The 12,377-nt window shown below is 38.5% G+C and overlaps 1 protein-coding gene across 1 annotated transcript in view; it reads left to right on the forward strand.

The window, feature by feature from the left end:
* RAB3GAP2 (RAB3 GTPase activating non-catalytic protein subunit 2) overlaps positions 1–12,377 on the forward strand; it is a 90,167-nt gene that overhangs the window by 47,224 nt on the left and 30,566 nt on the right. The window contains exons 10-17 of the mRNA XM_067729718.1: positions 2,728–2,876; positions 4,058–4,137; positions 4,261–4,350; positions 6,111–6,250; positions 8,370–8,586; positions 9,159–9,302; positions 9,540–9,622; positions 9,977–10,041. Coding sequence (XP_067585819.1) covers positions 2,728–2,876; positions 4,058–4,137; positions 4,261–4,350; positions 6,111–6,250; positions 8,370–8,586; positions 9,159–9,302; positions 9,540–9,622; positions 9,977–10,041 — 968 coding nt within the window. The remainder of the gene's footprint in view (positions 1–2,727; positions 2,877–4,057; positions 4,138–4,260; positions 4,351–6,110; positions 6,251–8,369; positions 8,587–9,158; positions 9,303–9,539; positions 9,623–9,976; positions 10,042–12,377) is intronic.

Here is a 12,377-nt window from a genome sequence, read left to right on the forward strand (position 1 = left end):
CTAGACTGTAGGAAATTAGTGTCCAACAGCCTGGTTTCTTCAATGAATAGATTTCAAGAGATTTGGGCATGGGAGGGTAGTGGGGCAGAGAAAGACAGTAGGATTTTGGGCTGCTGTTGTATGCCCATTTGTTTGTGGTCCTTATGCTAAAACTCAGGTGTATTGTTTTTCTCTGACAATGATCAGCTCTTTCGGTGCAGACAGCAGAGAATGCAGAAAGTTTAGGTCAACCAAGGGTGAGATTGAGCCAGGTGAGTATGTGGAGGAAGAGGGGGACAGGGGAGTCGTGCAAGAGAGTGATTGTGATGGAACACAAATCAGAACCAGGTAAGAAGCGAAGTGATCACATGAGTTACTGGATAAATAGTGTGAAAATGGTAGGAGTAATGTACTGAAACTCTTAATGAAATGCAGAATTATTACAGGGGATTACTAGAGTAGTTAAGATGGAAAGCTAAGAGGTGGTGGTCAAAAGGTGGTACGCTTAAAATCAAAGTTTCAAAAAATATATAGTTGATAATGACAGGATGCAAGGGATGGCATTGAAAGTGGATGACCCTACTGGGTGAAGTAAGTCAGACAAAGACAAATATATGATATCGCTTATATGTAGAATCTCAAAAAATGGTACAAATGAACTTATTTACAAAAAAAAAGTCACAGTTGTGAAAAACAAACTTGTGGTTACCGGAGCGTGGTGGGGAGGAGGGGGAGGGATAAATGGGGAGATTGGGACTGACATATACACACAACCATGTATAAAATCGATAACTAATCAGGACCTACTGTATAGCACAGGGAACTCTATTCCATACTCTGTAATGACCTGTATGGGAAAAGAATCTGAAAAAGAGTGGATATATGTATATGTATAACTGATTCACCTTGCTGTACAGCAGAAACTGACACAACATTATAAATCAACTGTAGTCTAATAAAAATTTTTAAAAATTGCATTTGACATTATTAATAAAGATTGTCAATTGTACTTATTATGTTTCAAAATGATATTGCGGTATACCTGGCTGATAACTTGAAAGTTCTGTAGTTATAAGAAATGACAAAGTGTTATTGAATTTCCTATATAATGAAAACAAAAAGTGGGTGACTTAAATTGTGGGAAGGAAGAGATCATTCGTGGCAAGGATGGAAAGAACTGGTCAACCATCTCTTTAGAATGGGTGAGAATAAATCCACTTAAAATTTTGGATCCATTTTGCTGGATAGCTTGTAGCCGTTTATACTCACACCTATAGTGTGCGGGAATATGAAGAGAGAGTATTGAAACTTAAATTTCAGTTTCTATGTGACACCATTCAGGCTTTGATGTTGTGCTGGTAGAATAAGGCAGAACTTATGCCAATTTTAATCATGCAGTAAAGACATTCTGTATGTTGAATCATGAATTCATTCATAAATATGAGACAGGCATTGTAATCTTTCAGAACAGTTCAGCTTTTGTAAGGATTATTTGATGACTTGAATCCCTAAATCCAGTAAGTTGTTTGCTTATGAACTCCCTAAAAGCATTTCCTTTACCAACATTTTTTGGACCATTTGCATTCAAAGTCGAGGCAGTACACACATATGAAAATTAGAATAATTCATGTTCCATTTTGCAGTGTGTTTGTGTTCGGAAGCTGTCAACCGGGTATCTTCATGTACCAAGAGTGCCCGAGTTGGAAGACGCTGCCCAAGGCCACATGTGTTGGAATCTAGCAGGATCTTTACTTTCTAGATCTCTAAGGTCACTGCCCCCCTACTTCTCTCCCTGCCACCTGGTGCGTTTAAATGACGCTGGCTTCTCTGCTGCCCCACACAGCATGTGGGCGTCAATATTCAGTCTGTCTACTTCTGTTCTTAGAGCCTTGGGGAAATGACCAGTACCTCTGCATTGTAAAAGCCTGGGGATTTCTGGACTACAGGGTATCAGTAGATGTTTGAAAGGGTTTATTTTCACTGTGTTGGGAAGGATATGGGCATACAGATGCTCTCCTACCTTTTTGGTCGGGGTGTACATCGGCAGCACTCTACAGCATGCAATGTCACAGTACTTAATAAAATTTTTTTTAAAAGGTAGATCCCCTTTGAGCCTGCACTTCTGTTTATGAGGATTTGCCATACAAATGAACTTATATATAGATATGCACAGATCTATCAAGGATATATGTTGCAGCATTATTTGTAGTGGCAAAAAGTGGGAAACAACATACATGTCCATCAGAAGGTCAGATCAGTTATGGCATGGCCACACAGTGGAATACTCTGAGTGATTGCCAAGAATGAGGCATGTCTCCTTGATATTTTATTAAATTAAAAAAAACAAGGCACACATCAGTTTATTTGGTGTGCTGTCATTTATGTGCGTACAACATTTCTGGAAAGCAGCATAAGAAACTGTTTCAGTTGTTACCTTGAAGAAGTGAACTAATACCTAGAGATATTGGTGGACTCTATATATGTGTACCATTTGAATTTGTATGTTTAAAAATTAATATTTAAATTTTGTAGTATTTTATAGCTTAGAGTAATTATGGGTGGCAACTTTAATATCTTTATGTTTTATGATATTGATCTTGTAGCTTTTGAAAATGACTTTTGTCTGTTAAATGAAACTCAGCAGTTAGCATCTTAGAATGGAGTGGAAATAAAAATCTGATAACCTAAAATGACAGTGTCATTTCAGTTCATTAAAATCATGTGTTGTTATTGCTGTTTTATCATTAGGTATTATGACTCTGTCCCCTTTTGATCAAATGAAGACTGCCTCCAATATAGGTGGATATAATGCAGCAATTAAAAACAGCCCACCCGCTATGTCTCAGTATATCACTGTAGGGTCCAATCCATTTACGGGCTTCTTCTATGCTTTAGAGGTAAGTGTTTCATCACGGATCTTGATTTTTCAACATATCTACAAATTGGGATGGTAACATAGCCTTAGAAAGATTAAGCAGTACATTTCTAAGTTTCAGTGTAAGCTAAAATTAGTCTCAACTCACTTTCTTCTAAATTATTTAGATTAACTGAGAAGGTACTAAAGTCAGTGTAATACAAGCAGCCTTCTTTGTTTCTGATGCCCCGAATTCTCAGTTGAGTTGTCTTTAAATATTGGTGCAGTAATCAGAGGCTTAGTGTTGTTAGTGATGTCAGCCCACCAGGGATTTGAGTAAATGAGGAATTGTAAAGACAGAGCAAGCCGCCAACTATAGTTGATAAAGTGGTGAAAATTGCTTCCTAAAATTGGGAAAAATTAGGTGTTAGATTTGGTATCTACTGTTGTTCGCTTAAACAGCACCCTTCTCAAAATGGTTCAAACCATCTTTTTGCTTTAATAAATACATTTTTAAAAAAAAGGGGGAGGGATAAATTAGGAGTTTGGGATAAATATATACACACTCCTATATATAAAATAGATAAATAACAAGGTCCTCCTGTATAGCACAGGGCACTATATTCAATATCTTATAATAATGTATAATGGAAAAGAATCTGCAAAAGAAAAACATATATATATATATAGCTGAATCACTTTGCTATACACCTGAAACTAACACAACATTGTAAATCAACTATACTTAAAAATTTTTTTGTATAATATGAAACATTTCTAAATAAAAACTGGTTAAAAAATGGAAAAAAAAAATAAGAGGGAAAAGGGCCGGTTGTATGTGGATAAGAAATCAATAGCCCTGGTAGAAAAATGCCATTTTACTGTTCTAGTTTAATTTTTTTTCATTAATTACAATTTAAAGAGGGAAATCCTAAAGATAACTAAACTACTATTGATTTTACTTTTCTTTTTCTTGTTTTAATTGGCCATGCCACATGGCTTGCGATATCTTAGTTCCCCGAACAGGGATCAAACCCGAGCCCCCTGCAGTGGAAGCACGGAGTTCTAACCACTGGACCACCAGGGGATTCCCTTTTAAACTGTAGAGTTAGAACTTTTGATTATATTGCTACCTCCTACCTTTTTAAGGTACATCTCGTTTAGAAAATATATTTTGTTTATCTGTCAGCTGTTGTTTTCTCTTTCAAATGTTCTGTTTTTCAGGGAAGCACGCAACCATTATTATCTCACGTTGCACTAGCAGTGGCAAGTAAACTCACTTCTGCTTTATTTAATGCTGCCAGGTAATTACATCACAATTTAAATGATCTAATTTGCATCTCACTAGGTTTTAACTTATATTTTGATAGTCTGCAGTTTAAAACTCTGGAAGCCCTGGCTTTAGTCTGAATTTGCTTTCTTTCCAGTGGTTGGCTTGGTTGGAAAAGCAAGCATGAAGAAGAAGCTGTGCAGAAGCAAAAACCCAAGGTTGAACCAGCTACCCCATTAGCTGTAAGGCAAGTCTGTCGTGCTCTTCTCACATTTTAGTATTCTTAGGAATGCGCTCTTGAATTAATGGTCTTTCTGTGTGCTTAGCTGATTTGTTGATTTCCTGAGTCTTTGGAGCTTCTAAAAGTCATTAATGTGGGACTAATTTTTATATATATATATATATTTATTTATTTATTTTATTTATTTATTTTTGGCTGCATTGGGTCTTTGTTGCTGTGCGCAGGCTTTCTCTAGTTGCGGTGAGCCGGGGCTACTCTTTGTCCTGGTGCACGGGCTTCTCGTTGCAGTGGCTTCTCTTGTTGCGGAGCACGGGCTCTGGGTGCACAGGCTTCAGTAGTGGTGGCACGTGGGCTCAGTAGTTGTGGCTCACAGGCTCTAGAGCACAGGCTCAGTAGTTGTGGTGCACAGGCCTAGTTGCTCTGCGGCATGTGGGATCTTCCTGGACCGGGGCTTGAACCCGTGTCCCCTGCATTGGCAGGCGGATTCTTAACCACTGCGCCACCTGGGAAGCCCAATGTGGGGCTAGTTTTTTCCACCTGAATGTAAAGTCCACGAGGACTAAGCTATCTTGCCTGTTTTATCACAGCTGTCTCCCTGTCATGTAGTGGGGGCTCAGTATGTATGTGTTGAGTGTGCTCTTCTACAAACACCTGTACACTTAGCTTAAGTTGCAGGAGAATTGGTTTTTTGATAGCTGTTGGATTTCTTTCTGTAAAAAGTTTAGTTTGTCATTAAGCTATAGAAACTCAAAAAGGACTTAGTGATTTCTTTAAAAAATAAATAAATAAAAATGGGGGGTCCCATGCATCCAAGCACTCTTCAACATGCCGGCTTTGCTTCCTTGCTTGCTTCAGCAGTGCTGTAGGATACTGAGTGGATTTGTCAGGTTTTGTGGGGAGTCAGTATGATTTTTGCCTGATTCTGTTTTTAAATCATTTTTTATCACCCAATAGAAAGGGAACTAGAAACCTCCCCTCCTTTTTTTAGATGTTCTTCAACTAAAGAGATATAACTAATTATCTGTTATTAAAATTGATTAAAGATCATCTTCCAGGGTTTTTTCCATCTTAAAGTATGTTATAACACATCACATTTTCTAAGGTCACCCAAGAATCAAGAAATAAGCCCAATGGCCCTTATGCATCCAAAGAGATGTAACAAAGTTTGAGTACTTTGTCGCAGGGACTTTTTTCAAAATGAGCTCTTCTGGTCCTTTCTCAGTACCTCTTTACTTTTATTTTACTCACAGTTCTAATAAGATTAATAATAGACCAAGAGCAGTTTACAGATAACTATTTAGAAGAAGGAACGTTCTTGTACCTGCATTGGTATCAGCAAGATATGATAGCTAGAAAAAAAAAAAGAGAATAGATCAGAAATCAGAACTACACAGATGCCTGTGTAGGAGCAGAGTATTCTAAAATTTAGTTGGTTGTGAGGGTATTGTTTCCTATGATGTATCACTTAATCAAGGAAATCTAGTTGTACTTGAGACTCTCTGAAAATAGGTTGTGGATATCTATATAGAAAATCTCTGAAATAAAACCTAGGTGTTTTTATTTTGTAATAGAAGAAATTTCCTTATGCATTTTGTATTGCAAAGTGTGGTGTAATCAGTTAATAAATTAGGTATTAATCCATAGAAAGTTCATATTTCTTTATATAAAAACAGATTCAGCCTATTTTGTTAATGCATTTCATTATTCTTTTATGTATTTCTAGATTGCACTTTGATTTGAGCTTTCTGTTTTCTTTCAAATATCAGGTTTGGACTTCCAGATTCTAGACGCCATGGTGAAAGTATATGTCTGTCTCCATGTAACACGCTGGCAGCAGTAACAGATGATTTTGGCAGAATTATTTTGTTGGACGTAGCTAGAGGAATTGCAATACGCATGTGGAAAGGTACTTTCTTACAAAAATCCAGAAAAAAAAGTTAATTTGCTTTCTACCCCAGCAGTTGGACAGTGTTATCCTTCTTCAGCTTCTGGTTGATAACAGTGTTTAATTCTTTACGTTTATGCTTTTTGTTTGTTTAAACCATAAACTCAGATCAGCAACACTTGATCCAGTAGTCTAACTGATATATCCTTTAAGTTTGACCAACTCAGGCACTTTTAACCTCTTCCTTACATACCTCTTTTCAGTTTTCACTGTCATTGTCAATTCCTGAATTCAGTTTCTTGCCCCCTCGAATGCCAAGGCAAGTGTTTCAGATTTAAGATGGCAAAACCTAGCAAAATTCATTTTTTTCTCATTTGACTTCCATATCTACGTGCTTGGGTCAGTTCACTTAAGTGTCTCAGGAACTTTGTCAGTTAGAAGTTGCATTTAGTGGCAAACAATAGAGCCAAGTACAGGGTTGATATGGTGTCACTGTGATGTCCTCAGGAACTCAGTCTCCTTCCATGTAGCTTCCCCATGCAAAGGTACCTCATGGTTCAAATGGCTGCTGAAGGTGTAGCCTTTTAATCTGCATCCCAGGAAGGAAGAAGGGGAAAGGAAGACTGACAATTTAGTCCACTTTGAAGATACTTTCTGAAGTCTTGCCGAGCTTTTTCCACAATACATTAGCCAGGACTTAGTCACGTGGACAAACTTAACTATAAGGGAGACTTGAAAATATCTAGGCACATTGTCAACCTGAGTAAAATAAAATCTCCTTGACCAGGGAGGAGGGAAGAATGCATTGTTTGAAGTTACCTGGAATAGCAACATGTCAGCTCAGACTACTGGTTAGAAATCACAATTTTGGTGCAATCTGGTCTGTTTTTAGCATTGTGAGGAATAATGGATTTGAGGGCATTAAATTACTGTGGACCAGGAGGCCACTATTAACCTTCTTGCCAGAGAATTCCTGCAGTGTTTACCTGCCACATGGTTAAGTGTCTTTAGAAATAGGTTTTAATGCTGCAGATACATCATTTCTCCCTGAAATGGTGTTTGTCTTCTGAAACAACATCAAGGGTGTGTTCTCAGCAAGACTTTTCCAGAATATATACCAGCTGGTCCAAATCCCCTATGGCGATCTTATCGCTGCCATTGTTGCCTGTCCTTCTGCAGCTGGTGCAGTCTGTCGTTTTCCTCCCTGTACTGGAAAGAGAGGGATCAGTTGCCTGTGAGAGGGGCCGCCCTCAAGTGGAAGACGTGTCAACTGCATCTTTCTTCTCACAAGCTGGAGCTGTTTCCCATCTCTCTGCAGTCCGTGTTTTCCCTCTGTCTGCACATCACCCAGGGACTTGAATAGCAGGGAACCAATTTGATCTTTTTCTTATATTTTAATTGTATTTTTAAGTCTGAACCTGATAACCTCCCCAGAATTTTTTAAAAAGTGGGAGGGAGGGGAATGAGATGAGGGAAGGGTGCTCACGAAGCCTCCGGGATAACTGTTTTTTTCTTAAAGAAATAAAAGTGATCAGAAGCAAATATAGCAAAATCTGAAGTTTTAATACTTGGTGATTTAGTATTATCATAATTATTATCTTCTTTTCTGTTTAATGTATTTCATAATAAAAAGATAACGTACTTTTTTTTAACATCTTTATTGGAGTATAATTGCTTCACAATAGTGTGTTAGTTTCTGCTTTACAACAAAGTGAATAAGTTATACATATACATATGTCCCCATATCTCTTCCCTCTTGTCTCCCTCCGTCCCACCCGATAATGTACTTTTTTTTTTTTTTTTTTTTTTTTTGCGATACGCGGGCCTCTCACTGTTGTGGCGTCTCCCGTTGCGGAGCACAGGCTCCGGACGCGCAGGCTCAGCGGCTATGGCTCACGGGCCCAGCCGCTCCGTGGCATGTGGGATCTTCCGGGACCGGGGCACAAACCCGTGTCCCCTGCATCGGCAGGCGGACTCTCAACCACTGCGCCACCAGGGAAGCCCCCTATAATGTACTTTTACAGCTTTTCTTAAGGCTCCCCGCCTCGCCGCCAGAAACATCCCAGAGTGCTTCAGGAGGCTACTGCTAAACCTAGATGACGTAACTAACTAAGTAGCTTTCCTTTCCTCTGTCTCCAAGGGTATCGAGATGCACAGACTGGTTGGATCCAAATTGTAGAGGACCTCCACGAAAGAGTGCCAGAAAAGGTGGACTTTTCCCCCTTTGGAAGTCCTCAGGGTCCAAGTCGAGTAGCTCAGTTCCTTGTGATCTATGCACCGCGGAGGGGCATTTTAGAAGTGTGGAGCACACAGCAGGGCCCTAGAGTAGGCGCTTTCAACGTGGGAAAGCACTGCAGGTAAGCTGCAAACGCCGGGCCTTTTCCTGGTTACAGAAAGGAATGCTTTTGTTAGAGTAAAGCTTTTATTAAAGCTACTTATTAGATTACAAGTTGTTTGAGAATTGAAATGTCCTTTATTACGTTTTTTTCCTGCGAGTGCCTGGTATATAATTAAGGATTAAGTATTTAAGAGCAAAGGAATCTGATTGAAGAGGCCGTGATATGCTACTGAATTAAAGTCAGCTTTGGTGCTGTCATTTGTCCCCAGCCCTTACTTACACTGTGGAGGCTCGAAAGGAAAGATTCTTTCCGGTTCCCCTGGTGATGATGTTGAGTGAGGTGAATGCTTTGTTTACCACTGCAGCTTAGGCCTGATTGTGTTCATTTAATTTTCTAGCACATTTTAACAAGGTATAAGAACCCTGCTAGTTGGGTCCTGCTTTACTTATGTTTTTGGTCTCAGTATTTATTTGCCTTACGAATGCTTCTGAGTTGATAATAATGTAGGGGTCCCAAGCTGTAATAATAGCACCTTGTAACATTTTTCCTTTCTCTAAGATTTTTACCCTGTTGGTATGTGATTTCCTCAGGCTTCTGTATCCTGGCTATAAAATAATGGGCTTAAATAACGTTACCAGTCAGAATTGGCAGCCGCAGACTTACCAGATCTGTCTGGTTGATCCAGTGTCTGGAAGTGTGAAAACAGTAAATGTCCCTTTCCATTTAGCATTGAGGTAAGTTGTATCACGTGCCAGCTTACTCGTGTCCCTCTGCTAACTTTTCCTGGTCCTTTATTTGCTACTAGTTTTACTTTGTTTCATAGTTATCATTTTGTTCTCTTTTCGGATTAGACTGATAACCTTTAAAGTTAAATAGGAAGAATAGCAAGGAAAAAGAAATCTGGAGCGTGTCAAAGTTAGAAGGAAAACAGTTTCACATTCTGTAAGAATTTGTTGTATTTATTGTTTTAGTGATAAGAAGAGTGAACGAGCCAAGGACATGCACTTAGTGAAGAAACTGGGAGCCTTACTGAAAGCAAAATCTCCCAATCTTGGTAGGTGTCCTTCAGTAAAAATGAAGCAAACTGTTATGTCATTTTTTTTAAATTAATAGAATATTCTAAATGGAACAATCAAAACACTTCAGTGCATTTATGAGCTATTTCAGCTCCTTTTTTGGAATGAGGTGAGGTACAAGTAATCATGTGTAGTTTTTACTGGAATTACTCTGGAGGATGAAATGTGCCATCGAGGGAGTATTAAAATTGGTAACAATAAAACAATGATTTCCGCGAGAACCCAGAAATCCTTTAGACTGACTGATATTGCAAATACATGATTTTTTCTTTCAGAATAAAGTTTAACTGTCATAAAAGTGAAAATCTTACTTTGGTTAATTTTCTTTCTAGATTTGATTGAAACAGAAATAAAGGAATTAATTCTCGATATTAAGTACCCTGCAACCAAAAAACAAGTAAGTGTATATAATAAATGAACTTTCTTGCTGAGTAGCTAGTACATATCCTTCTTAACAAAATCTTTTTCTTCCTATTTCCCTCCAAACATGACAGGCTAAAATCTTCCTTTGTGTTTTCATTCCTGTTCATCCTTTTTTATATTCCCATGTGGAAGCTTCTATTGTTTCTTTTTTTCCTCTCTTCTTTCTTTAATTAAGTAATATTACCATATGCGGAAGCACATGTGTTTTATACACATAAACAAACCCATACATAACGTATATTCAAATTAAATAATAATAAGACAACGACGTGTGTGACCACCCACCTTAGGAAACAGAATGTTACCAGGAAGTCTGAAGAGCCCTGCACGTCCCTCCTCCATCCCGTCCCCTTCTCCCATCCCTAAGGTAACCAGTCTTCAGAATTTTGTGTTCCTTTCTCTTTTGCTTTTCTTTACAGATACAGCATTTCTGTATGGCTCCTTTAAAACATATTGATGCATTTTCTGCTTTTTGGGAACTTTATATGAATGGGGTCACACTCTGTCTTCCTCTGTGACTTACTTCATTCCTTCAGCATTGTGTTTCTGGGACTCATCCACGTTGCTGCCTGCAGCTGCAGTTGACTCATGTACTGTGCTATCTGAATTCCACTCTGTGACTGCCATTTATTTGTTCACTCTCCTGTCACTGGACATTTAGCTTGTTTCTAGTTTTTTGCTATTAACAACAATGATAGTGTGCTTATACTTGTACATTTTTGCTGGTGCACATGTGTAAGAGTGGAATTGCTAGGTATGAGCTTTGGCTGTACTAGTTGATGATAAATTGCTTCTCAAAGTACTAATTGACATTCGCATTTATACTGTGGAAGAGGCCTTGTAGCTCCACAGCCTCCGCCTCTCATGATATAGTCAGACTGGTTACCTTTTCCAGGCTCCTGCTTATAATACGGTAACTCATTATATTACTCCTACTCTCCTCCTATCCAAGTCCCTCATAATGCTGCTCAGGTTCTAACTATAAATTCTTACCTGACACATCAATCCTCATGGATGCCTCTGAGCTCTACTTTTAATCAGAACCAGAGAGCTAATGACTATAATCGTCCCTCAGTATCCTCGGGGGCATTGATTTCAGGACCCCCTGTGATACCTAAATCTCAGGATGCTTAAGTCCCTTATATAAAATGGTGTAATATTTGCATATAACCTAGGCACATTCTCTTGTATACTTTAAATCCTCTCTAGATTACTTGTAATACCTAACACAATGTAAGTGCTATGTAAACAGTTGTAAATACAATGTAAGTGCAATGTAAATAGTTGCAAGTGTGTGGCAAATTCAAGTTTCGCTTTTTGGAGCTTTGTGGAATTTTTTCTTTCCAAATATTTTCAATCCATGGTTGGTTGAATCTGCAGATGCAGAACCCATGGATACAGAGGGCCGACTATGCTTGTTTTCTAATTATTTCGTGTATATTAGTCAAGCTCCCCAACTTTTTCCTCTTTACCTCTTTTAAGCTCCTTCAAACAGGGACCTTACCAAATATGTCATTTTCATAATGCACAGCATCTAAAGTAGTGGGATGTTAGTGAATACTAATTTCTTTCTATCCCTCTTATTCTACTGTGACAGTCTTTTTTTTTTTTAACATCTTTATTGGAGTATAATTGCTTTACAATGGTGTGTTAGTTTCTGCTTTATAACAAAGTGAATCAGCTATACATATACATATATCCCCATAGCTCCTCCCTCTTGCGTCTCCCTCCCACCCTCCCTATCCCACCCCTCTAGTTGGTCACAAAGCAACGAGCTGATCTCCCCGAGCTATGCGGCTGCTTCCCACTAGCTATCTATTTTACATTTGGTAGTGTATATATGTCCATGCCACTTTCTCACTTCGGCAGTCATTTTTTAAAAACGCTGTTTATCATCTTATTGTACAACAGGCAAGTCTCTGACTTTTAATTGAGTTTTCCATTCCACTGACAGCACTCATGGGCTCTCATCTTCCTCAGGGCAGCCTCCGTTATTAAAGGGACTCTTGTGAGAAGGTGGGCATGTGGAGAGGCAGTTTAGGGCATCGGTCGTGGAAAGGAAGCTCATAACCCACACAGTTCTCATTTTGATACCATCTTTCTTATCTTACATCGTGGAACAACGAAATTGGGAAACTTCAGCATAGTGCACACTGTCTTCTTGATTTTTTTTGTTTTACTCTACTACTGAATTTTGTATGAAGCTATGAATTTTATTAAAAATACTAGACAACCTAACAGTGAAAGTTGTGTATTGTTTTACAACAGTTAAGGGGGAAAAGAAACCAGTTTAGACTTTGGAAGACTGAA

This window comes from Pseudorca crassidens, chromosome 2 (genome assembly GCF_039906515.1).
Source record: "Pseudorca crassidens isolate mPseCra1 chromosome 2, mPseCra1.hap1, whole genome shotgun sequence".
Lineage (NCBI taxonomy): Eukaryota > Metazoa > Chordata > Mammalia > Artiodactyla > Delphinidae > Pseudorca > Pseudorca crassidens.